Source organism: Parasteatoda tepidariorum, chromosome 5 (genome assembly GCF_982258835.1).
Source record: "Parasteatoda tepidariorum strain Cologne lab strain chromosome 5, Ptep-v5.0, whole genome shotgun sequence".
Lineage (NCBI taxonomy): Eukaryota > Metazoa > Arthropoda > Arachnida > Araneae > Theridiidae > Parasteatoda > Parasteatoda tepidariorum.
In genome coordinates, this window is record NC_141759.1 from 10588639 (window position 1) to 10616622 (window position 27984).

The following is a 27984-nucleotide window of genomic DNA, read 5'->3' on the forward strand; positions in this document are numbered from 1 at the left end:
GGAATCTTCGGTCGGCTGCAATCGAACTCCCGTTATCACGAGTCCAGTGTCCTGCCAACCAGGTTATTCCGGCAAAAAACTTATTTTTAATTCGTTTAAATAAGGTCTGTGAAGTTGGCAACCACAAGTAAGGATTTTGCCTTCAAACGATAGTCGATTGTTCGAAATCGTTAGTCTACCAAACATTTCCGTTAGCCCATGTACTAAATAAAAGATTAAGGCCAAAACAAATTTTTGGTAAATACTGAAAAAAATAAAAAACAGAATTTTAAATGTAATTAAACAGAACTTTGAACGCAATTTAAAATTTAATTTCGTCGTAAAATAAGTCAAGACAATATTGTTTTAAATGCCGTATCCATTGCTTGTATGAGTAGTCAATTAGCATCATAGTTATGCTAAATAATGAATTAAAACACAAATATATACATAAAATCAAACGCTTCATTTTTCAGTGTCGCATGTTTAAAAACTTATTCATTTTATTTTAAAGCTTTTGTTTCAATAAAACATTTTTAAAAATAACTCCACATAGCTTTTAAATAACTGGAAATCAGTATTTCTAAAGAAGATTTAAAATTCCCCCATATATAAGTAAACCAAAATATTTTTATTTTATAAACTTATGCAATCATTTCCTTTATGTGCTTGAGTAAATTAAACTATGCTATATTATGACGGTATTTATGCATTAATTAAAAAAAAATGTATAACGAGACTTCAGTTTGGAACAAACACTTTAAAAAAACATATCCCACCAGGTCCTCTCATTGATCCCTTACAGAATTAAAACACATTGGGCCACGAACAAAACAAAAAACATTCCTCTTGTATAAACTCTCATGGTATTCCAACAGTGGTTACAGTTTCGAGAACGTATAACGGCAATAACGTGCTTGTAAATGTATGGAAGGGCCCCATCAGCCATTTAAAAGCCTGTTGATCTCTCATAGTAATGAATCAACCCTCTGAACTTTCCAGGGATTTTAAGGTTTTCCCACTCTTACCCCCATAGACATTTACTTAATATGCAAGGTGCCAACGGTCTTAACAGCTCAATCACGGCACTTAACAAGAGCATCTCAATTACTGAATTTTTAAGGGAGACGAAATTAAAATACACTGCAAAAAAATGGATATCAATTTGTATACCACACGTTTCATATTTAAAGTTATTTTTTTAAAAATAATTATAATTACTAGATTCCCTACAAATGATGACTATCACAAGCATAGTAGCGCGATGTTGGACTTTTAAAATCGAGTGAATATGAACCGCGAAATTGGATTTTAAAATCGGAAGAATACGAATCGCGATGTACGATTGTAAAACCACACACGAATACAAATCACGGTGTGTAGCTTTTAAATTCGGTAAATACGAAAATCGATCTTCAAACAACGTGAATAGGAATATTAGCGGATTTAGGCGCTGTTTACAAATAATTCAAAATGGTGAAAACCCGCCAAACCAAAAGAATCAAGTGTATGCTAGAGTCTCGTTAGCGGGAATCGGAGACACTATTAAATTTTGAATTTTAGATTAATTCCGTGAAAATTTCGTCGGATTATAAGTTTTTGATAGATTCCGAAAGACAATTGCCTTTAGAAACTCGGAATTCCCAGAAAAATCATTCGATTTCCTCCTTTCAGACCTGGAAGGATAATACGAAAAATCCAGAATACCCCCGGAAGACAATCACCCCTGATGCAGTTTAAGTTCTCAAAATTTTACGAAAAGAAAAATTGAATTAATCAGCACAATGACTAATTTTCCTCCTTTTAATTTTTCGATTCGTATTGATGCTTAACAGATAATAAATAATGTAACAATTTTATTCATTTGATACAACAGGGGAGGGGAGAATTTTTAAAATTTCAATTAATGAGGAGGGGAGATATATCTAAAATCCAAGCAAATTAAGAATTCTGACAAATATTAATGCTTTATTTTTTCACAGTGAACATCAAAATTTAGGTAAACACGAACCAGAAAATGAAATAATGAAAGGCCAGTTTAAAATATGCACTGGCACTTAGCAGAAATGACCACAATGATTGGGAACATGGTTTCCACAGCAATGAGGTTTTGAAGCAGCAAGACAATGGGAAGTCTTCTGATTCTAAAAATAAATAAAATTGAAATTGGTAAGTTAAATGAATGAAAGAAACCTGGATGTTTAGTGTCAAATATTAAATACATATACTAAATACATATACTACAAGCACTACTGAATGGCCATTTAATAATTATATTTGAAATAAGAAGGACAAACACTGTGAAATTTCTTTCAGCAGGTGGATTGTATAGTCCTACATCAATAACTTTCCATCTAGGATTATTTCCATTAGCATTTCCATTATTTCAACTTGACGTACTTAGTTATAACAATTTGTAGCATTAAGTACAACTCAAACTACTACTATGAACGTAACTATTCTTTACTTAAAAAATTACATTTCAAGAATGACATTGATAAATTAAGAGCTAAGTGGATGAAAGAGGTGACATTTTCAGAGTAGTTACTATCAGAGTAGACAGAAAAAGAATTCGTTTCCAAAGTACATAATTATAAATTAATTAGAAGGAATGGCTATTAATTCTTTGTCTTATTTTATTTACTACTACCTAACTTAAAATAAAAATCAAGCTAGCATATTTAAAACTAATTTAGATTAATTTATGTAAAAATGAAAGAGAAAGCAAAAACAATTCTACTACATTAAACATATCTATATTAATGTGACGGCTTCATGTTATTTTCCCTGATTAAAGAATAACCCGATTGAAAGAATCACTTATCTGCTTCGTCCCCCCCTTTTTTTGCAGAGTATTACATATTTTTCATTATTTGGTAGTTGAATTATGAAATAATTTATTCAGCACAATTTTTTAATTTTACCCATTTGTGCCCAGGCACAAAAAGATGACTACATATGAAAAACTACTATCTGAAAAGACAGGTAGTACATATTAGTTTATATCTAGCGGATTTTTCTTTCTGTCGTGTACAACTTTAACTAAAAAAGTAACAAGCCTAATTTCAGAACCAATTTAGCAACATTTATATTACTGTAGACAGAAAAACCTTGTTCCTGCAAAATTATTTTTAGCAATGAACCACTTTCATCTTTTAAAAAAATAGTAAATGTCCTTTTATCGAGGACACTTGGCACAAATGTTTTATATAAACCCTGAGGTTTATAACCAATTTTATGTTACGTTTAATAAATCACTGTAAAAAGAATTACAATAATTTTAGAGAAGTTAAAAGTGTGTACGCTTACAGAATTGCAGTTGCAAAAAACTTTAATTTTGGCAAATTTCAACCATAAGATTTAAAAAAAATAATAAATAAATAAAGAGAATTATGTGAAATAAAATAGAAAGTTGTGCTTGAAAAAAATTATTTTGTGTCCAGCAAATTTATTAATTAAAGCAGTTAGTGGAAACATTTATTTCATTTGAGACAGTTGCAAAAAATATTGACCAGACTATTAATGAAGACAAAATAAAATTTATAGAAGTAACAGATAAACTTTCTCCAAAGACAGATTTCTCTTAGGTTCATAAATATGTTTAATTTATTGAAAATAAAATAAAAAATTCATCATTAAAAAGTATAAGGTCAGAAAAATTTAAAACAGCGAAACCTCTCTGAGGCGACCACTGTCTACTCCACAGTAAAATGGTCGTTAATGAAGGTTGGTCTTTCTTAGGGGTTAACTCTATTGACTTCAAAATGCTATCGAAGGCACACAATTTTAATTAGCGTCATTTTCTTGGTATGAAGTGCCACGCATGTAGGCTTCATTCACGTATCAATTAATAATTCTTAACCTCAATTAAAATGCCCCCTAATTATTTGTAAAAGCCAATTATGAATGATAGAACTATCTGAAACGAATAATGTTTTCATTTTTTAAGTTAGCATTTAATTTTATTTAATAAAAATTAGTTAAGTTTATTTGAAATGCTTGATAATAATACTTTGAAATAAATCATAATAATCTAAATATAAATAATTCATAGCATCACCTTTAGTGCACTCTGACAACAACATGCTGAGGAGGTAATAGATCTTTTTCAGAGATCGTCAAAAAGAGCTCTCTAAATAACAACTGCACAAAAATATTTTAAATAAATTTTAATTTACTTGTTCTGTTAAAATTTTTTTATTTGATATAGTTTTGTGTTTCCTTATATGACCTTTTCCATTTTTAGTGCAGAGGTTCGCCTAGTTGCTGGGAGATAGATGATCTCTCCTAAAGGTTTTCTTCAAAATAAAGACTACGAAAAAAATTCGGTGCCTCCCAAAAGTTATCTTAAATAGAGGAGATCCCCACACAGAGGAGGTCTTTTCTGGAGGTTTCACTGTATTTCAGGTGAAAACCAGAGACAAAGAAGGAAAATTTAGTAGAGCTGGTAGATTTTTATGCAAGCAGAGATACATATACAGGAAGAGCTAAGTAACTATGAATAAATACTTTATTCAACACAAAAATGGAGGAATATAAAAAATGAAGAAAATAATAAAGCTCATAAAAGAGTGCTATATAAGCAGGGTTGTAAAATATTTTATTGATAGTACACAATTAAAAGCTAAAGCCTTCAGAATTTTTAATAATTTTAGCAGCATTTTTAAGACTTCACTTTGACAGAGCTGAAATGAAGTGTCTTATTATAAAAACTTTTGAAACATTTGCATGCCGTGGTGTGGAAAATAAACAACTTTAAAATAATTTTAAATTAAATTTACAAAACAGAAAATCATACATTAAAATATACCACAAGAAGAAATTTTTCCCATAAAGCTTAGAAAGTTGGTAGCTTTGATTAAGTAAAGTGATTCAAATAATTATTTTCATTGGAGAGGATTAATTATTTAAAGAAATATAGAAAAAATAGAAAATCACAGATTCGAGGAAGATTTTCACCCCTTATATTTGGATTACATTTAGAAAACTGCAACTCCTTATCTTAGCATTTATACACAATTTTGTGATGCTCTATGTATAGAAAGTCACCTTATAATTAAACTAATTGTAAGGTGAATAATAAATATGTTTGTTGAAAAATTTTCACAATTTGAACAAGATAAACATTAGCTGAGGCAAGAAATGCACATAAATATGAGGATATAGAACAGTGATTTTTAACTGCCACCCTCGTTTTTTTTCTTATCTTGCAACCTGCACAGCAAAATATTGAATCTTTTTTTGTAATGACTCATATAGATTTAACGAGATTTCCTTAAGGGATAAATTTGATTTATCTTATCCGTAAAAATTAAAACTATTATCTGTACTCTTTTTTTTTCTATTCCTCGAACCCAAACACGAAAAATAAAGTTAATAAAAAATTCAAACTGTGAGATTTTCAGGCTTTAAAAATTTATCAAGTACAGTACAGAACCCGTTATCCCGAAAACAGAAAACCAGAACGAAATTCGATAAATTTTCCTGCCATTTTTTAAAAAAAAATTTTTTTTCCTCATAAGATTTTAGGATTTTTCTTTCTATTTTGTAAGATGTTTACCTTACCATCATTTTGGAAATAATCATCAGTGTATTACTCAATCGTTTTTTCTTCTTTTTAAGTTTATTTCGAAATATATTTTTTTTAGTTGGGTTTAACAATGAAAAAGACTGTTTTTTGTAGCGATTCAGAAGACCGGAAAAATCAGTTACCAGGAATAGCGATGGTCCTGATCATTCCGGATAATCGGTTCCCTACTGTACTACAATATCAGGTTGAAAATTTTTCTCCCCTCTATCTCTTTGAAAAACAACCTTAAAGTGGACATATAGGTATCCCTTCTCTGTGAAATGATTTTTTTAACTAGATATTCATTCTTTAATCCTTTTACTGAACATTTTGCAAGCTTTTACACAAGTTCCCTTATCCATTTTCAGGGATGAGAGTAGTCAGAATGTAAAAAAGAGGAAATCCAAAAAAGAAAAAAAAAAAAAAAAAGAAAGAAAGAAAAAAAAAGGAAAAATATATATATATATAAACAAAAATTTGACAGAAAAGTGCGATTTTTAAACTTGTAAACCATGTGAATATAAATCCCGATATGAGACTTTTAAATCACGTAAATATGAAACTCTACATCGAATTTATTTTCTGTGCGTGAAATCGGAGAAAATAGCTAAAATAAGTAAAAATGCGGAAGGGTTAGCAGCTAGGGCGTAGATTGAATTTTCTGTTTATCCTTGAAAATCGTAAATAAATATAATTATTTTACTTCAATGACTGAATTTTAAAAAAACGGGATATTTATTTAAAAAAAAAACGAAACTTTTAGAGAATCGGAGTTTTTGATAAAAAGGCTGAAATTCGAGAGACAAAAAAAATCTCATCCCTGTATAAAGGTCAACCAGTTTTATCCCAAGGAAATGATTTTTAGAGAAACTTCAGAGGGAGGAAAAGGGACTTCAACAATTTCCCTCCGCGGAAAATTAAATTCCTCATAAAACATTTTAACTTGGGCAAAAAAATTTTTAGCGGAAATTAGCGGGAAAAATGGAAAAATCTGAAAAAAAGCGGAAATCCGCGAATCCGCGGAAGAATCTCATCCCTGCATTTTACAGTTTGATATCGCTTGTTGAGATAAATTTACATAGATAAAATATAAGGGAAGCATGTGCGTTTACACATGATGTATCCAAGATACAAGAAACAAGCTGGGATTAACTCGAGAGAGTTAATAATTAAGTGATAAATAAATCACTATATTATAAATTACATATCTTACTTTCTTACCTAAATCAAGCAGGTAACTGAAAAGAAATAATTCAATCAAGAAAAATGAATTAAGCTATAAGATAATTACTGCCGGCACATGGGCATAAGACCGGCGCGTGATCTAAAAAAGATATATAGTGGAAGCTAAAAAAGAATAGTGAATCCTAGTGAAAGAGAATATTTTAGAAAAAAATAACATGGCTCTAGAAAGAAAGAAAGAAAGACAGAATCAAAATTATAGACAACTTACATAATTTATTGGAGGAATCAAACAACACTAAATACAGTGGTGCAAACACCACATCTTGAAGAAAAGAATTTTACAATTCTGTATAAGTGGTTTTAAACTTTCACAACGATGCATAAGGATATAAGACACAAACCACCTGAGTAGAAATTCTTATCTTGCCTACCACATTCAGGCAAGGACAAAAACTCTCTCTGAAGGAATTAGGGGGGCAAGCCCCCTAATCCTCGTGAAAAACTACCAAAGAATATCACCCACACATTCTTTGTTCAAAAACAATCAATCTCTCCCAGCCGCAGTTGCCACACCTGAAAAACAGTTCTAGAAAAAGTCTTTCTACTTGTCTTAGGGCTCTTTTCCACTGCTCCGCCTCTCTCACAAGGCAGTTCTCACTGATTGAGATTCAAGTCAAAGGCAGTTCTCACTGATCGAAATTCATGTCACCCTTCAGGTGCTTAAAGATTAATGTACACTTTAAAGAGCTGAATAGTAAGAATGAAATAAAAAAAATTTATTTTTATCTGGAAACAAGCAATTAAAAGTCTTATCTTTTAATGTGCAATTAAAAGTACATGCCAACACACACATACTTCTCATTTGTTGGTAGTTTAAAACTTGTTTTTGTTTTGCATAATTTGATGAAGGTTAGCCAATTCTGATGAAGATTGTAAATGCTTCCCACTCTTAAAAAAGAAAAGGCTCTTAGTATGAGTTAGGTTAATATTTTGTACATCATTAAATAAGTGTTCATCAGGCATTTATACCCTTGATACAGAAGGTTTCAGGATTAATTTTTATGTAAGAACTACTTCCAGAGATTTTAACTGTTCTCTTACCAATTTTATTTTTTAAAAAGTACATGTTTTTATTGTTAAATATAAGGATCTGAAACAAAACATAATATATGAGTTTTAATCATTTCTGATACTGCATGCCCAGCCTGAGACCAGCTATTTCAAAAATATAACAAACCACTAAAAATTAAAAACATTAGTAAAACATGCAAAGTAAATCTGCAATTTCTGGTTATTCTTAAATTTTCCTGATATAATAATGAATTGCTATGCATACAATCCCAAGATAATCAGGGAAGAAGTTAATAGTTCATTGAAAACTTATTTTATAATTACAATAAAAAAAAACTTTAAGTCATTAAAAATAACAGGATTCAAATACATACTTGATGCAATCCAGTGTAATAACCAGCCATGTACCATGACACAAGCATAGCCGAAAGTGAAGGGTCATTTGATGCAGATGCGCATGGAGGCATGGGTGGGGGTGGAGGAGGGGGGAGACAATGAGCAGCTCCTCCCATATTCTGCAAGAAACATTTTTTTAATCTCATGAATCATTCAACAAAAAAAATAAAAATTTTAAACATGAGTAATAACACTTTTTATTATTAGATCAGGAATGCAAATTTCAAAGCTACTTACTACCAAATAAGCATTTTGAAAATTCCTATTAAAACAAATTTAAGCTTAAGTTAAAGATCATGTTGGAAAATCTTGAATAGAGCAGAAATTAGCCACCAGAACTGTTGCTATGGTGAAATGTGCCTCAGTTAAGTTTCAGTTCATTTACTCCATACCAAATAAAAGCCTTAGAGTTGATGTGGATTTTGGATATCATTTAGGTTTCTAGCAGGATTTTTCCAGGTTCTGGCAAAAATTTCTCTCTTTTTTTTTTTCTTTCTTCCCCGTATCAGATTCTTTTAATCAATGAGAACCCTGCAGCAACTCCATTTCGAAATACAATGCAAAACAAATAAAGTCAATAAATAAAGCAATTTGAATAACGTTTGGAGTAATTTATTTTCACAGCAATTTTTAATAACTTTTATAAGTTAAAATATATTTAAAAATTTAAAAACTTAGTAACATAATCTATTACACCTGTAACTGTCAGATTATTATTATAATAATAAAAAAATAAAAAAAAACTTAAATTCTGAAAGTTACTAAAAGTTCTAGATAAAAATAAAAAAATTATTTAAACAAAAACTATTGGAGCAGCTTAATTTTTTATTTATTTTATTAAATGAGTTATATGCTTTTGAAATCTACAAATATCGCATTTGTAAATGGTAGAATTGCCTTAATGACAAACACTAAAAAATACATGAGAAATATTTATATAAGTCTTTCAAAAAAAGTAAGTCAGTGGCTTACTTGATTTGGGACAGATACCATAGGAGTATGCACAGCGTGATTACAGCCAAGTTGAGGAGGAGCGGAATGTGGCTGCATGTGTGTTTGAGGATGATGCTGAGCATATCCAGCTGCTGCATAACGGTCACAGTGCTCAGCAGTTGCGTTACCATTAGGAAGATGTCCCGATTTAACAACTTTACTCACATCTTTAGATTCAATCATGCAACTGTAGTCAGTATCACTCTGATGAAGAATAGTACATTTCATTAGTCTTGAGGTTAAATTCAGAGGCATTTTTCTACAGCATTTTAGACTCTAGGTTAAAAACTAAGTACATAGGTTTTTTTTTCTCGAACAAACAAAGCAATAAAATTATATGGTTAGTAAGTTTATGAAGGTACATAATATGATAGTGTACATCTGTTGTTTTTAAGTTTTAAAATTTACACTTCTTTTTGCTTAAAATGTAAAAACAGGGCTGCTACGAAAAATATATCAAAAATAGTTCCCTCTAGTGGTCAAAAATTGTTTCCTAGCAAACTAAACCTATGGAATAGCCTAAAAGTACCAAAATAACAGTCAAATCACTAAATTTGTAGTCTAAATGCAATATACACTACATAAATAAATAACACACAATTACATTAGTAAAAATATAACTTTTTCTGAACAGATATTGCTAGTTATATGTATAATTTACTTAATTACGCAAGGCTTTATATTAAATAGAAAAATTACCTGGTATTAAATATTAGTAACTGAATAATTTTCAAGTGTGTAAAAAAGGTTACACACACAGAATTTCAAAATAAAAAATAACCAGGAAAGCATATGTTAATCTACAAATAAAAATACCAGGAAAACACAATCTAAATAATTTTTTGAAATTCAAATGCCTATACTAGTAATCTTTTAGCAATACAAAAAGAAAAAGGAGGTTAAAAAATTATTTAATTACCAATGTGAATATTAAAATTGAAAAAAAAAATATTAATAGGTTTTACAAAAAGATTAGACACCAAACTTACTTTTCTTTTTTATTTGTGAATTGGTATAATAAACTCCTAAAAACGAATTGTGTGAATATGAATAATGAATTTAGATTTTAAAATATCTTTAATGCGGATCACAATATTTGTTTTTTCAATCAAGTGAACATAAATCATACGGAATACAAGTCCCAATGAAAAATTTATAAATTCTGCTAATATCAGGTGATAGTAGTAGCATGATGTGAAAAACCCTGAAAATTTTATATGCAAAAAATGGACAACAACTTATATATCATAAATGTTTCAAATTTAACATAATTTTTTGAACTTTTACCTACTAATGCAAAATATATCACATCTTCAGATTAACTAATTCAAGAAAAAACTTATTTCTTACATGAATTGCGATATTGGATTTTAATATAGCATGAATATGAAGTGATATTGGATGTAAAAAACCCAAAAATACAAATTGGGATAGTAAATTTTTGAATCATTCAAATATGAATCACTGTGTGTAATTTTTATATCATATGAACATGAATCGCAATGCGTAGTTTTTAAATCATAAAAATTCAAAAATTGATGTTTGATATTTCAAACGTTTGAATATGAATTGCAATATTGGATTTTAAAAACACATGAACACGAATGAGGGTATTGGATTTTAAACTCACTTGAGCTTGAATCGCAATATTGGGGTTTAAAAATCCATGAATACGAATCGCGGTATTGAATATTAAACTCGGGTGAGTAAGAATTGTAATATTGGGCTCTTAAAATGCATAAATACAAATTATTGCGATATAGGATTTTTAGGTCCATAGAAATTAATAGCCAATTACAACAATAGAAATTGCTATGTACAATTTTTAAATCATGCGAATACGAATCGCAAGGAATAGTTTTTAAATCGGAATACGAGGATCGATGTCTGATATTAAAAAACACATGAATAAGAATCGTGATATTAGCAGATTCCGGCGTTGTTCCAATTATGCACAAATCTAACAGACCATAGCAACCAATTCGACAGAAGAATAATTTAGGACGTAATTCTTTACGTAATTGGTAGAAGAATGTATGTTTCTTTTAATAACGGTAGGCAATGAACTTCTGTTAGAAGAACCTTAGAAGATGCCAGAAGTGTTGCTTATTTATCGTTACGCAGTGGACACCTGTGAACCAGTCAAGTAGGCAGCTAAATTACCCACATCACACTGCCACAGATACCTGTCGTAGGGTGGGTCAAATTCACACAGAGAAACATCGGTGCCCTGAGTAGGATTTGAACTCGCAACCATTTCGTATGCTTTGCAAAGATGCAAGAATTCAGAGATTGCATGAGAACACCAGATTAAATTGAGATATGTAATTAGTAAATGGAGCTATTAACAAACAAAACAAAACATTAGATCAAAAAATAAAAAAAAATAAAAAAAATTCTTATGGACATCCAGAATATCGGGCTATCAACAATAAGAAAGACACTAATTATCAATAAGAAAAAGGGAATTTTACATCTAAGGAGCTGAATTTTTAATTTTTCCTAAAAATTTAGAAGTGGAAAAAACTGGATATTCGGTATGAAACACAATGATCTCTACACTTTGACTAAAAATATAAAGGAAAGTAAGTTCAGCAAAAGAGGTTACGCAAAATTTCCAGGGTTCAGTTTGTTTCGTTCTTGGAGTTTTTTTCCTTCCAATTTCGTTAGACATTTTTGCAGTTTTACCACAAGAGGTCGCAAGAAATACAATTTTCAACACTTAGCTATGACTGTATAATCTTGGTTTTTCATGAAATTAGGTAGAGACTTGCACAGTGACATCCTATGCTAGGTGATGGTGACATACAATAGGTAAGTGCCAGTGCACTTACCTATTTTCGTATGTTAAAGGTATGTATACACGAATTTTTGGTATGTTAAACATATCATAGAAGGAACTTTGTTAGATATGAAGAAAAAAAGTTGCATTATAATTGCTTTATAGCAAAAATAATTGCTTTTTCAGCCTATGCAAAAAAGTCACTTAAGACTGAAAATTGGTATATCTAGTGGCATTTAAGTCGCCAGTTGCAACCACGTGGAAACAAACTTTGCCTAAAATCTTCTTTTAATGTAGAATATGCAAAATTATAGATATTTATCAAAAATTACAGAACAGATATTAAGGAATTCAGGTAGATGGCAGAAAAGAGAATAAAGGACGCCCCATTTTTTAGTTGTTGCTTATTAAACATATCAAAGCAACATTTACTGTTAGATTAACTGAGAGCTCACAAATTATTGGAAAATTATCTCACATTTCCAAGAGAAAATATTGTTTTTTAATTACAAGAAAAGATAAATAATATCGACTATGCAATAACTTCTAATAAACATAGCATAGACCAATAAAATTTCTTAATTATTTACTAGTTAAAAAATATCAACTTTCTGTCTTAAAATACTTCTAAAATTATTTTAAAAAAATACATAAATTTATAAATCTAATATGTAACTTCGTAAAAATTAAGCATAAAATATTACATTACTAAGACAATTTTCTTTGTAGACATCTATGCGTTTAATATACAATGAACTAAAATAACGATAAGAAAATTCCTTTCACAGCTTGCAACTATTTCTAGGGGGGGAATTTTGAACTTTTCGTACTTTTAACGAAATTAAACACTTTCTCATAATTTTTGGGTATTCGGATAAAAATTTCACATTTTTCCAGCTTCATAAAATTAAACAATATTCCTCAGCTCTGTGGCCACTTTGGTAATTTCACAATTTATCAAAACTTTTTACAAGTATTTACTAATGTTCTAGATTTCTCTAGGATTTAAAAATAATAACTATGTTATCTATTGAAGTTTTTTTTTTCTTCCTCTAAAGCATAGGTCGACTAACTTTTTTGATCATCGACCCCTATATAATTTTTCGAAATCTCCATCGACCCCCATAAAAGTAATTTTCTGTTAATTAAGATAAAACTATTAGATACTGTGTTGGTACATGTATTTTATGATTTAAACATTTATTAAAGTAATAGTACATTGTGTAACAATAGTTTTATGAAAAATACATTTATGTTGAAATTTAAATACCTTAATATTTATTAAATAATAAGTAATTATAAATAAATAGAAATAATAATTAAAGTAACTACAGATTTATTGCTTCTTAATCAGTGAGATGAGTGTGCCTGGTGTTTTTTTGAAAGGTTCGCTATATTGGGTTCAAAATTGGTCAATTTTAATTTTAAATCCCCTCGTAACTCCACATTTAATTTATTTTTGTACTTAGTTAAGATTGAATTTACGTGACTGAAACCGGCTTCAACCATAAAGGAACTTGGAAAAGCTAGCATAAAAAGGTTGAGCTATTTCATAAAGTTCTACATATTTTTGCATTATATTTATATTTGTTCAAAATTTACTCATTGTTAAATTTTTAAGAAGCGTCTTTGCTTCAAGATCCGATAATAATTCAGCAAACTCATCTTGCAGGTTGATGTCCATGTTTTTGATGATGCGTTTATTAATTTATGTTCTATAAAGAAACTGATATTAAGTCAATTATAAAAAAAATTCACAAATTTTACATACTCAATTAGATATGTGTGATTTACTTATTAAGAACTGTTTTTTCTTTGACCCCCAATTGAACCCTTCCGATTCGGATCGACCCCCAGGCTCAGATCGACCCCCACTTTTGTTAACTAGACCCCTGGGGGTCTATATAGACCACTTTGGCGACCTCTGCTCTAAAGCATAAGAAAATAACAATGAAATGTTGATTTTAACAAATTATTTTTTTCTAATTTTGCATTTTCATTCAGACAGAAATATTAAATCTTATTATTTTGAAGTGTATGAAGTTAAAGTTTTGAAACATATTAGAATATCATAAATAAAATATATTACTTTAAATATCCTTTTTGTACTTAAAAGAAAAGAACAAAATAAGAAAAAACTTACAGTGCAGGTAGAAACTCCTGATTTCTTAACACTCTTGCGCTGTTTCTGCCTAGCTTTTTTCCCAAGACTCTCCAGCAAGCCATCAAGAGGTACTTCATGATAATCACCATAGCCCAAGAACTCAACTGCGCATAACTTGTCTTGAACATCAAGAATAATTGCCTCATAATATGATCCATCTTCAGGGAATATGGCACGGCAATAATTTCCAATTCGCCACTATTATAAAAAGTTACGAAAAACTATTACAAAATATCATTAAAATGTGTTTAAACATGTATTAATTATTTTTAATGTGCATAAATGTAAACACGACAAAAATAATAAAAATCAGATATAAGTTAAATTAGAAAATACACTATTAAAACTTGATCCACACTTTAAAGCATTTATGCTCATATGAATTTAAATTGCACTAAATAATAATATAAATAAGGAACAAATAATCAGTAAAAAAAGCTACACTAATTATCAACATAACCGGATATAAGTTAAATTATTAACTATTATACGACAATGTGCAAAATTTTTGCATGAGGTTAAAATTTAAGATGTGAGAAACTTGGTTTATGATAATTAAAAAACTGTTATACAGGGTATCTGTTACATTTTAGATATTCAAATCCATGACTAATTCCAAGAATTTTTCATGACTTAATGAAGTTACTATTTTCCCCGACAAAAGCAATTTAAAAAAGCATTATAATAATATTAATTGAAATGATATGTATAACTTAAACTGTTATACTATGCACTATATATTTATAGACTTTAAATTTAAATAAACAGAGTAAAGAAAGAGTTGAAGCAATAAAATAGCTGTAAAAAATGCATAGCAAATAATTTCTTTTCCTTTTTTTCTTTCTGTAGAATTACTTCTAAAGATACTTTTCTTGTTCCATCATCGGAAAGGAAAGAAATACTCCTGATTTTTCTGTACTCATTTCGGAATTAAAAGTTCGCCAATGACTGGCTTGCTGCAACTAGAATTTTAAATTGATAAAATGAAAAAAAAAAAAGAATAAAAATTCTGAAATCACTGAAGCTTGTAATATATAAATTACAAAATTAACATTTAATTAATTAGAGTAGAATTCAAACTAAAAGTAAACTCGTACTTGAATATAAATGGCACATGTTAATTCATTACAGCAAGTTCTGAAATGCACTAAAATTATTAAATAAAAAATATAGCAACTTTCCTTTGAGCAATTATGATAACTCTACTTGCTTACATCTTAAATTTAAAAGGAAAAAAAATCTTTGTTTCTCTTAATTGAACATAACATATCATTACTTTGGAAATTAGTTTTGTCTAAACAGACAATTCTTTTTAATGACAACTTTTTTTCTTCAATATATTAAAAAACAGAAAAAACATTACCATGCTGTATTAATAATTTTTTTAAAATTTTATTTCATTAGTGAGTTTTAATTTTTTAAAGGAATTAGGTTAGAGATCTTAAAGCCAAGTCTGTTGAGCTATGATATTGTCCCACAAAACTACTTCATACAGTGTAAAAGAATAGTTTGTTGAAAAGAAGAAAAAAAAAACTAATGTAATGAAAATTATTTCAGATTACTAAACTGCTGATACTAAATTTGTAAACTGTAATTACAAAAAAGATTGTCAATTAGTCTGTTTAGTACTTCATTAAAAAATAAATAATAAAATATTAAGCAGATTAAATTATCAAAGAGCATAAAATCAGAAGAGGTATAGCACAGATGCAAAGAACAAATAAATCAGTTGATTTTACAAAATACAAAGTTCATCATAGCTATTGCATTATGTACTACATATTTTTGCAGCAAACAAAGTACAACTTTATTACACTAATAACTATCAATTTAAATTGATTAAAATATTCTACAATTAGTATAGACATCAATTAAACTTAATTACACAATGTTTTTCTTATGTTAACTTCATTTTTGAACACACAACTGTGAAAAGTAATAGATTTTTAATTCAATAAAGATAGTAATAATTTTTTTTTTTTTTTTAAACTTATTGAAAATTTTGCCAAAACTGATCATTTAAGAACATTAAAAAAAAAAAAAGAAGCTTTAAACTGATTATTCAATAAGGTTTGCTTATTGGTTAACAGTAACAATAAATTTAAAAGCACAAGTAAATAAAGGAATTTTCTAACATACAAAAGCCAGAAGAATTTGATTAAATTAGTAGAAAAGAAGAAACTAATAAAATTCAGTAGTCTACTGAAAAATGCTGTAGAGTAGGCAACTGTGATTATGTACGACATATTTGCTTTTGGAAAATACTTTGAAAATTGCAGCAACAAATATTTCACTTTAATAACAATATCAAATTTTACAAGATTAAATTCTCCATTATGTATTATGAATTCACCATTAAGATTGAATTCCTCATTATGTATTTTCGATTTTTGTTTCTTTGGCCTGTAGCACGATTGTTATGAACTTGTAGATTTGCATTAATATTGGAAATTTTTTTTTTTCATGAAATCATTTAGTTACTTATAGATTTTGCAGCTTAGAATTTTCATGAACAAATACAAATATAATTGTAAAAGGTATTAAATTATCAACATTTGTTTAATTTCTGACACCACTTTTTGAAATTTTATAAATTCTTAGAGAGACTTAAATAAAATGAAAATCTTACTGTGAACACAAAACCTTAGTTAAAAATCTTTCGTCAAGCAATTCCTTAACTCTTGTAATTAGTTTAAACCTTTTCATCACCATCGACCAAATTTATTTGAAAATCATTTTAAAAAATCTATATTGATATAGTATATATGCAATAAACACATCAGCCTATTTTTTTCTTATACATTACCAGTTTTATGGAGATAAAAGAAAAAAAAGAGTTGATTTATTTTGTTTTCTTTCATCTTGACTTTTCTTTGTAAGAGAAATGTTTACTCAAAAGCATTTGAATGAAAAATTAAGAATTTATTTTATAACAATCACTTATCAATTCTTCTACACTTAAATAATCTTGCCTTCTCTTGAGCTACTCATTTTACAATAGATAATAATACAAAAATAAAGAGTATTGAAATTGAATTATTTCAATATATTTTATCACAGAAAAATATTATAACCAAACTCAAAATGCCCTTTGCAAAGAGGAAGCCGTCTGCCTTCTTTCATTCTTAAGGAGAACTCTGTATAAATTTCTTCCATTATGGTAACTAATTTTCTGTGAATGGTATTTGCACGGTCTCACATATTATGCACATCCACCCATAATACAATATCTTATTATGACTAAACTATATCTAGTGTGTGAGACCATTTCTAGCATCAAAAATACTATGTGAAAATATTCAATTTGAAAAAATCTTGTAGAAATGGGGGTAAAAAACCTATCTGCTGGAAGAGCCGTCGTAAGCGAAGTATATCAAAAATAAAGAATAGGAAATCAGTTGTGCCATAAAGTGATTATTATAATTCCAGATTCAACGACAAAATAAATTAAAATCAAGAGAATTAAAAAAAAAACTATGTGGAAGTGATTAGAAAACATTCTGATTTACAAAGTAATTGTCCCAATTTGAGTATGTTAATAAGTCATTGCTCTAATTGGAAGTTCAAGAAACACAATATTAAACTAATAATATGAAAACTTAAAAAAAGAAAGAAAACAAATTGAAAAATGGTAAACCTCGGAATTGTCTACTTAAATTCAAATTCCTTTGAAGTATAACATAGCTTTAAAAATATTGAAAATTGCAAATCCATGTATAAATTGCCAAAAAATGACAGCTGACAAAAATTAAATTTAAGTTTACAATGAAATCAGCAAAAATTGAGCTCACGAAAATGTGATTAAATAAAATAATGTTTAGAATTAGAATTATAAGAAATGGTACCCAATGTTATCTGGGATGAAGTGGAAACTGGCTAAAAAGCAAAAAGGCATCAATGAAAACTTAAAATCAATGTAATTTACTTTATTAATGGAATCATATAAGTCATTATATTAGTGATTAAAAACCAACATCGATTCACGTAAAATGCTCTATTATCAGCTTAGAGAATTAGTATTAGTACATTTAGTTTGTGAGTACAGATAAAAAAATTAAAATAAAACGAGACAAAATTATGAAAAGTAATTAAGTTGTAAATATTTTAGAATGTGGCTAGTTTTTTCCAATTTAAACGAAGGAAAAAAATGATAAAAAGAGAAAAATGCCCAGTTTCAATATTATAGCAAACACAATTTATTACTACAAAAACTCATTTGAATAAATATTTTAAAGATATGGAGGTTAGTTTATTAAACTATTAATAATTTATTTCACTAAGAAAATTCCTTTTCCATTTTTATTACCATTATAACATGCTTACTTTTTTCCCTGCAATTTCCTCTTTCACATTCTCTTTATTAGCCTTCTTGTTCTTGCCCTTTTTAGCCTTAGCTGCTTTTTCCTAAAATCAAAACTTTGTTTTAAAACAAAACTAAATTAAGAGAACAAACTAGATACAGGCAAATGTTAAAAAATATATAAAATTTAATCAAGTACAATACTTAAAAAAAAATGACAAACTGGTAATAAGAAGAATACAGAATGAAAGGCTAATGCAAAAAAATAAAAAATCAGCATCTTGAGAAACCAGATAGACAAACACGACAGGAAAAAAATCAGAACCTTAACAGTTAAAACACTTATAAAATAAGGGTCTTTTAAAATAAATTAGACAAATGTAAATAAGATTATTATAATAAAATTTAAATTTATCAACTATTAAATTTAGATTGAAGCACAACTCTATTTAAAAAAATTTCTAGCAATTTGTCAAAAGTTTATTACTACCCCCTCTGGTTTAAACCATTTTTTTTATAATAAAAAAGTAAATTTAAATGAAAATTTCAATACAAGGATGTGAGCCGTAATGGCTCAGGGGATAGAGCGTTCGCTTTCCAATGAGGTGAACCGGGTTCGAATTCCACCGATCATTGGCCGATACGAATATGTATCCGGCTGGCACCAACCACAGTGTTAATGTGAAATGTCCTCAGTGGTAGATGGATCATGAGTTAGAGTTTTACAGTCAGGCTAACCGAGGGAGGTTCTCGTGGTCTTCCTCTCCATGTAATGTAAATGTGGGTAAATTCCATCAAAAAGTGCTCCACAAAGGCAAATTTCCTAAGGCAATACCTGATCCAGGAGTTTCCTTGTCCTCTGGATTGGGTTCAAAATTACAAGGCTATGGAGTTGAACATTAGTAGTCTTCATTATTACACATTACATTAGTTTACATGAAGATATATACATATAGATGCAAAACTTCTGATACAGTGAAACCTGTGTATAACGATACTGTCTATAACGATAAACCTGTCTATAGCGATATTTGCTTGAGGTCCCGGTGAAATTCCTATTTACTCAATGTATTTTTAGCCTGTTTATAGCGATAACCACTTTTCAGTTAAACATGTCTACAACGATAATTTTTCCTCTTTTGATAGTTGATAGTTCTATTCCGATTTTTCTGCCGTTGGAAAACGACTCCCCATCGAGCCTAAATGTGAGATAACAAAATGTTTTTTTTTTTCAATCCCCTTTGTATGTAATATTCTTTCGTTGTTTCTGAGAAAAAAAGCCACTTTTAGGGAAAATTAGAGCTGTAGAAATGGGTGAAGGGGTATTGTAGGAGGGAGAGAGCTTCGTCAGAAAAACGGGTGACACACTGACGAGACATCGATGCGCCAGCGACACGCATCGATGTCTCGTCAATGTGTGGTCCGCCTTAGGTGGGGGGGAGAGGGAGTTTCTCGCCAATGATGATATCCCTGCTTTAAAAAGAACACTTCGAAGGTCAATCGTCTTGCTTTCCTCACCATTCATTAGCTGAGGAAAGGAGACAAGTTGCAAGGGGGCGCTCTTTTTTCAGAATGGTCACTTTCAAATCGTCTCATTCATAAGTAAGTCCTTATCGTTACTCACTACGGACTGGCATGTTTTCCTTGCAATAAAGTTAATTTTAATTTTGAAGTGATGGCTCGGCGTAAAGCATTATCTTTTGAAGAAAAATTAAATATCATATCGGAAATTGATCAAGGATTGAAGCAAGTTGACGCTGCTAAGAAATATGGGATTTCACAATCAACAATAGCTACTTTTTTGAAGAAAAGAAAAGATATCGAAGATGCTGTGGAAGGAAGCAAAATTGATGGTAAAAGGAAAAGATTTAAAGGTGCAGTTAATGAGGATGTAGACAAAGCTACCCTAAGATGGTTCCATGAAATGAGACAACAAAATGTGCCAATTAGTGGTCCAATGATTGCAGAAAAAGCAAGAACATTTGCGTCTTTGCTAGGCAACAATGAGTTCAAAGCCAGCAATGGGTGGATTACATCATTTCGAGAACGTCATAGTATTGTTTTTAGAACCATCTCAGGTGAAGAAAAGTCAGCTCCAGTCAATGATGTTGCATCCTGGAAGCAACGAGAAAAAGAGACTATTGAAAAAACTTATTCTCCAGAAAACGTGTACAATGCTGATGAAACTGGCTTATTTTATCAGCTCATGCCAGATAAAACAATGGCATTTAAGGGAGAAAATTGTAAAGGCGGTAAAAAATCAAAACAGAGGTTAACTGTTCTACTTTGTGCAAACAGTACTCGAACCGATAAACTGAAGCCGTTCGTTATAGGCAACTACGCTAAACCTAGATGTTTTAAGAATGTGAAAAGCTTACCAGTTGACTACAAGGCAAACAAAAGAGCCTGGATAACAGAAGAAATATTTAACAACTGGCTGCTTGATGTGGATAAGGAGATGAAAAGAAAAAAGAAAACAATAGCTCTCTTAGTTGACAACTGCACTCCTCACAACAATCCTCCAAGTTTGAAAAATATAAAATTGTTTTATTTTCCTCCAAATTGCACGTCGATTCTACAGCCATTAGATTTGGGAATAATAAAATGTTTCAAAGGATACTATCGAAAAAGATTAGTTCAGAACGTTGTTTATAATCTGGATAATAAACTCCCAAATCCTTATGCAGTTGACGTAAAAAATGCATGTGATTGGATTTCCGGAGGGTGGAATTCATTGACACAATCCACCATCCAAAATTGTTGGAAGAAAGGTTCTTTCTTTGAGGATAAAAGCAACGGAAACGCAGAAACTGAGCTTACTGAAATCACTGATGAAGAAGAAAAATGTGTGGCAGGCTTAAATTCGATTGTCAGTGATTTCCAAAGATCATCTAATACATCATTTCTATTTAACGCAGATGAATTTTTAAATTTGGATAATGATGTGTTGGTTTTCAGTGGTGCAAGTGATGAAGAGATTTTAGCAGAAGTTATCCCTGGTGATCAAAGTGATGAGGAAGAAGCAGCTGACTGTTCTCAAAACAGGACTCAAACTTCACCCGAGAATGCCATATTGCTAATTAACACTTTGTAAGATTTTGTTGCAACATTACCAAATGTAACTGATGTTCATTTGAATTCATTAGATGGACTGAAATCTATGTGCATGGAAATGGCAATTGCTTCCAAAAATAAGCAAACAAAACTAACCGATTATTTTTCTAAATAATTTCTGTTTTGATTCATAAAATTGTAAGTAAATTTTTCGTGTGTGCTGTTTCATGATTCTAAGTAAAATTTTCATTTGGAGCCTATAAAAGAAATTTAATTTATCATTAGTTTTAAACGTATGCTTTTAAATTTCAAACCTGTCTATAACGATAACCTGCCTATAACAATATTTTATTTAGGTCCCTACAGTATCGTTATAGACAGGTTTTACTGTATTATCTTCTTTAATAATGACATTGTATTTCAAAAATTATCATAACATAAAGTTGGTAATGGATGTAATATTTGGCTGACATTTCTATCTAATTATAACAGTCAACTTATATATTTGACAAATATGATTAACTTGCACAATAATTGCATTTCCAGTCACTGAAAAAAAGAAAAATAGCCAGTTTCTTGCTTTCATGTTCGTGCTTGAATTGTAAAATCGATTTGCTGGTCTTATGAACAATTGATGAAACAAAGCTTTGGCCTGACTGGATAATAAGCTATGATTCGGTCTAGAGCAATTTGTGTTCTGAATATTCTTTAAATGAATTACTGTTATTATTACATAAAATAATGTTTCTTAAATTATTTTTTAGTTTATAAGTATTAATATTGAAACCTTGGAATCAGAAACCTTTCAAAAAAATTAATATAATTTCTATTTCATTTGAATGTTGCAAAAAAACAACAAGAGTTACATTACATTGTATTTAGCTGATAACTATATAAACAACCTAGGTTGTTTTAAAATTAAGCTATAAGTATTACACGAAACACATTGTTTAATGATTTTTATCTATGAAACTTAGAAAAAGTTGAAAACAAGCATATAATTTTTATGCTTGTTTTCAACTTTTAACATGCTTATTTTCAACTTCAAGTATGCTTATAATTTTTATTATATACTAGAGCAGATGTTCCAGTAGTGGGCATCCTTTAGAGATTTCTTAAATTATTGTTTATAAAATAACTATATTAAAGTGTTCTCATTGCAATGTTTGAGGATGATGGCCCATCCTTTTAACAGAGATAAATGCCCTTTTTGTAAAGAATTTTGTCTCCCATTTTACTTTTCTTAATGAAATGCTCTTTTTATTGCAGTAACAGGAACTAGTCATAACTTCTGAAAATTATTTTTAGACCAAACTTATTTCTCATATTTGAGTATTTTGAAAGTTACTGTAATCTATCTCAATGTAATTTTCAAGATTAGTGCCCTTCAAAAACTGAAGGTACCCTGGTTTTTGAAAAAGTACCATTTTTTATTTTAGGGAGATATCTGTATACTCATAATATTTCAGTTTTTTAAAAAACATATACATAAATCTAGCAAATTTTAAGCAAATTTCAACTAATTTCTTAGGAATTGGTAAGATTATAAACATGCAGAGAATTATCAAAATCTTTTAACATTTTATATTAAATATCTGCATTTAAAGCAATACGAGTGCAAAGCAAAAATAAATATAATTGATATAAAATGAAAAAAATACAGTAAAACTGTAATATAAAGCTGAAAATGTTGCACAAAACTAAGGATAGTAAAAAATATTAAGTGCAATATTATATAAAAGACACATTAAGCATTCAACGCTAAAGCTCAATATGTGCAACAGCCAAAGCTTCAGCTTCCAACATTTCATGCCTTCAATCATTAAAGATTATTTTCTGGCAATACTAAGTGGTCTCCAACTTGTCGATCCTTTTATAATTTTGTGTGATCGTGTGAACACTATAATAAAAATATAAATTGAAATAAAATCAGCAATAATATAAATGAGCTAATAAAAGTTTCTTACAGACTCCTCCATAGCTTTATCGTATGCTTCAATTAATTCAGAATCATCCCAATCAAATGCTAAAACATCCTATAGGAAGGGGGGAAAAATCACAAAAATAATTTAAATTTTGATCAACTATGTAAAATACATTATATCAAATTCTTTCCTGAGTGTCTTTAACTAAAATTCATAAGTTAGTCAAACAAAGAAAACTAAAAAGCAAATTAAAAACTATTGTTAGCATGTAAATCATTATGTTAATTCTAACATTTCTTTGCACTACTTCAGTAGTAATTGGGGTTTAAAAACCCATGCTTTTAAAAATAAAAGCTCTGACTTTTTAAAATTTATTTTCAGGTTTGGGTATTTGCAGGGTATCTGCTACACTTTAGATTTTCAAATTCATGATTTCCCATGATTAATTCTTCAGAAAAAACAATAATAAATTTGAAAAAGCATTATAATAACATTATGATAGGTTTAACCAATGTTATATTGTGCATCTTCATACTTAGAAAACAGAGTAATAAGAGAGTAAAAGCAATAAAATAGCTGAAAAAAGTACAAAAGCGAATAAATTTTTTTCTCTTTTTTTTTGGCAGAATTATATTCTAAAGATACTTTTCTTGTTTATCGGAAGGGAAAGAAAAACTACCAATTGTTCTGTTCTCATTTCCGAATAAAAGAAATTTCGCCAATGACTGGTTTGCCTCAGCTATATTTTTAAATTGATAAAAAAATAATAACAAAAATTCTGAAATCACAGAAGTTTAAAAGAGAATTTGCTCCAGAAATTATGTTTTTCTTTCATTTTTTGAGAGAACACCATAATTTTTGAAGAACACTATAAAAACATTTTATATTTTAATCAAATATGACAGTGAGTGGGGATTTTGTTACAAATTCAGATATTCAGAACACCAGGAAATTGGGAAGGGGGGGGTGAGTTACATTTTTATAATTAGATTTTTTCGTGACTTAAATCAATGACTTTCCATGAATTTTTTTAACAAAAATACTTAAAATCAAGACATTTCATAACAAATTTTGTTTAATACTGAAATTCATGACTTTCCAGGTGTGCAGATTTTGATGTGGTACCAGTTGTCAGCTAGATAACCCTATGGCAGAATTTTTTCAAGCTATCTGCGACAAAACTCTCTAGCACTAATATCTTCAACTTAACTCTAACATTCTGCGACAATGTCGCTGTGATTCTGCCACAGGGTTGGGTAAAACAGTAAAGAAAATAAATAAAGAAAATTTAAATATAGTAGTCTTGTGATAGCTTAGGGACACAATGATTTTAACAATACTACCACTTGGACATCAATAACATAGAATTAGAAAAACTTACAAATTTAAACCATATAGACTGAGTTTGAAACAAGAAGAAATTACTAATCTAATATTAGTGTAATGAATATTTCTTTTAAAATGTGAAAGATATATGTAATTTTAAAAAAAAAATTCATAAATTTTTGATTGTACAGGATTTTATTCTGAGAAGTTGAGCTATAAATTGTTTGTAGTTGTAATTCTTTTTAAAAGTCAACAGAGTGGTATTGTATTCCATAATTTAATATTTTTATTTCAGCATTTGTAGGATGTAGCTCAACACCTTGGTCTGACTCTGCTCCATCAGTTTTCCTATAACAATATAGTAAACTTTAGATTCTGTTAATATGGGAACTACAGGAGCACTCCAGTCTTGCAGTTAGTTAAAGTACGACATTATCGTGAAGCTAAAATTCCTCTCCTTGACTGTGGTATGGAAGTTTGGACAGAGAGGCATCACTGTCCATGTCACCTGACCAGGGTTGAAATTACACGCTATTCATACCATGACAGTTCAATGATAAAGCCCTGAAAAATCTGGCTAGGTTCTTGGCCATGGTTGCATGGTGTGTGAAGCTGTGGGGTTAGGGAAACAAAAAAATAAGTAATATATAAAAAAAATGAAAAATATTTTCTGTAATTGGGGAGATTTCCATAGTGCTCAGTGGCAGGATAATTGCCAAGTCTTGGCAACTTCCCAGCAATGACCTGCGAGAAACTAAAAAGAACATCACAGAAAGGGACCACTCAAAGGGTATGACTCATAGCCACCCCCTGGCAAAGATTTACTTGTTATTAGGTAAAATATTTTGAAAATCAATTTGGCACCTTGACGATTGTAGATGGGGTGGTAGATCACGATAAGGAATGTAATTCTAGTTTATATAATTATTAACGACACCAGATCTGTTTATAATGTGAGTTCTTTATTCACAAATTTTAATAACGTTTAAATTTATTCTTAATCTTTTTCTCAACTGTTAAAATATTTGAGACATTTTGCAAAAAAAAATCAAAAGAAGGCTCTTTAGTATTAATTAGATGATTAGACATACTCATTTAACTTGATCATTAAAAACACAATAACTTTCATTTTGTTTCATATTAAATGTTTACTTTACATTACTCTACTCAATGAAAAAAAAACTAGCTAAAAGAAAAAAATGGTTTATATATGGTTTAGCTAAAATACAAATAAGTATTGGTTAATATATGGTTTAGTTAAAATACAAATAAGTATATTTAAAAAGTAAAGTATGAGTTCTCAAAATATGGTAATCAATAAAATAATTTTTCTCCTGTTTATATGACAAGAAGCCACAGGTTTTATTTCCTTGAGTATTGTTAATGAAAACATTTAACAATTTAAGCAGCTTTTATATTTATAAATAGAAGGATGGAACTGAAAAATGAACTAGTAAAAACAAAAGAAATTCTAATGCATATTTAGACTCGGTTGTCTCAATGTTTAAAACAAACAGATACTTTACCACTGGTTTATTAAAATCCATCGTGCTTAATAATAATAATTCCAATTCTTCTGGTTGTTCAACAATACAATATGTTGTAAGTTCAGGGCAAAATTAAAACGTTTTCTGTTAACCCGGGAACAGACTGTAGGCAAAAATGTTGCTTAGAGCTCTCTGACAACTTGGAACGTTTTTGACTGCCTATGCCTGTCATAATTGAAATAATTTATAATAAATAAATAAGAAAACCTTTGGTCGTCGGCTACCGAAGCGGGGGTGCCATCCCCTCTGCAGAGGATCAAAATTGTGATGGCATGTCTTCGGATCATCCTCAGAGATGTAAATGAACTACAACTACAACAAGAAAACCTTCTCTTGGCGTCAAAAATGCTATTTCGCTAATTGCGATTCAGACAACTTCGACCGGCTCCTTTTATATCCATGACCATAATCAGAGATACTTGTCTCGCATTGTTGTATACTAACCAGAGGTGACCAAAGAGGAGGGTCACACAGAGGAGCACAGATAGCGTTAGCATTTAAATTCGCTAAAAGACTTCTGTGTTACTACTTTCGATTGATTTTTACGCCGGAGTTGGTAAAAACGGGAAATCCAATATTATTATAATTGTAGTGCTTTACATTATAACGCATTCTTCCAATTTAAATTTTAACGAAACAAACAACAAATGGATTTAGAAAACTCCACAAGCATGCTACAATTCTATCCAAAAGATGACAAACAATGACATTGTACAGTCAGCAAAAAAAAAAAGATATCACCCTGAATAACTTTTGTTATAATGATCGGATTTTCACGATCTAAGTGTCAATCTTAATGGTTCCCGGGGGTGACCTCAAATATGCTAATTAATTAGTGCTAACTATTAATTAAGTTACGAAATCTGACACAAAAACGTACTTTCTCTGAATAAACATGTATTTTTTTTAACATATTTGGATTCCTAACCTTCAAAATATAGGGGGTAGCCGCAATCTGGGAAATGTGGTCCCCATAGTTTGGTCAGGAGAGCGATCCAAAGTTCGTACCCCTTAATGTTAATTTCGCTTTTTGCGTTTTCAGTCATATTTTCAAAACTAATGAAGCAATTCAAAAAAAATTGCACCCACTCATAAAACTCATTTACCCAAAGATAATTTCATGAAAAAAATAATTTTTATTAATTATTAATTATTTTTTATTATTTAATTAAATTGAGGATGAAAAAATTTTGAATTATAAGGTATGAATTTTTTTATACCATAATAATCTACATATTTTTCAATAGAAAAATCTAAAGTTTCAACTGTTTTTATTTATTAGAAGCTGAAAAAAATTAAAATTAATTATTTTTAAAAAAATAATTTGGCGACAATAAAAAAATGATTAAATGGGGCGATTAATATTAAAATGTGATAAACTTGCGAGGAACTTGACTTCGCGCGCGTAGTGTAAAATTTCATTCATATTTTTTTCGCTAATAATCGTTTGCTAATCTTTTTATTTTTATTTCTTTCAAACTATAAAATACGATGTTTCTTTTTAGTCATTTAATAATGTATTTGTAATTTAGTAAAGAAATTATGAATAAAACATTTTGAATAAAAAACACTTTATTCAACGAATGTCTAGTTTTATAAAGGCGTGCTTCTGATAGAATATGATTATGCACCAGATTGTGCTTATACTTAATGTGATTATTTTTTAATTTTTGATTTTCTTTTTCAATAACTG

General features: G+C 29.4%; 1 protein-coding gene across 1 annotated transcript; it reads right to left on the reverse strand.

Moving 5' to 3' along the window:
• Positions 1–1927: 1927 nt before the first annotated feature.
• Smn (survival motor neuron) lies at positions 1928–26632 on the reverse strand. The gene is made up of 7 exons (XM_043051339.3): positions 26271–26632; positions 23461–23529; positions 18463–18543; positions 14119–14337; positions 9173–9397; positions 8179–8319; positions 1928–2123 (listed from the first exon to the last, which is right to left on the reverse strand). The coding sequence occupies exons 1-7, from the start codon at positions 26289–26291 to the stop codon at positions 2037–2039; spliced, it is 843 nt and encodes a 280-aa protein (XP_042907273.2). The 5' UTR covers positions 26292–26632; the 3' UTR covers positions 1928–2036.
• Between the last annotated feature and the right edge of the window lie 1352 nt (positions 26633–27984).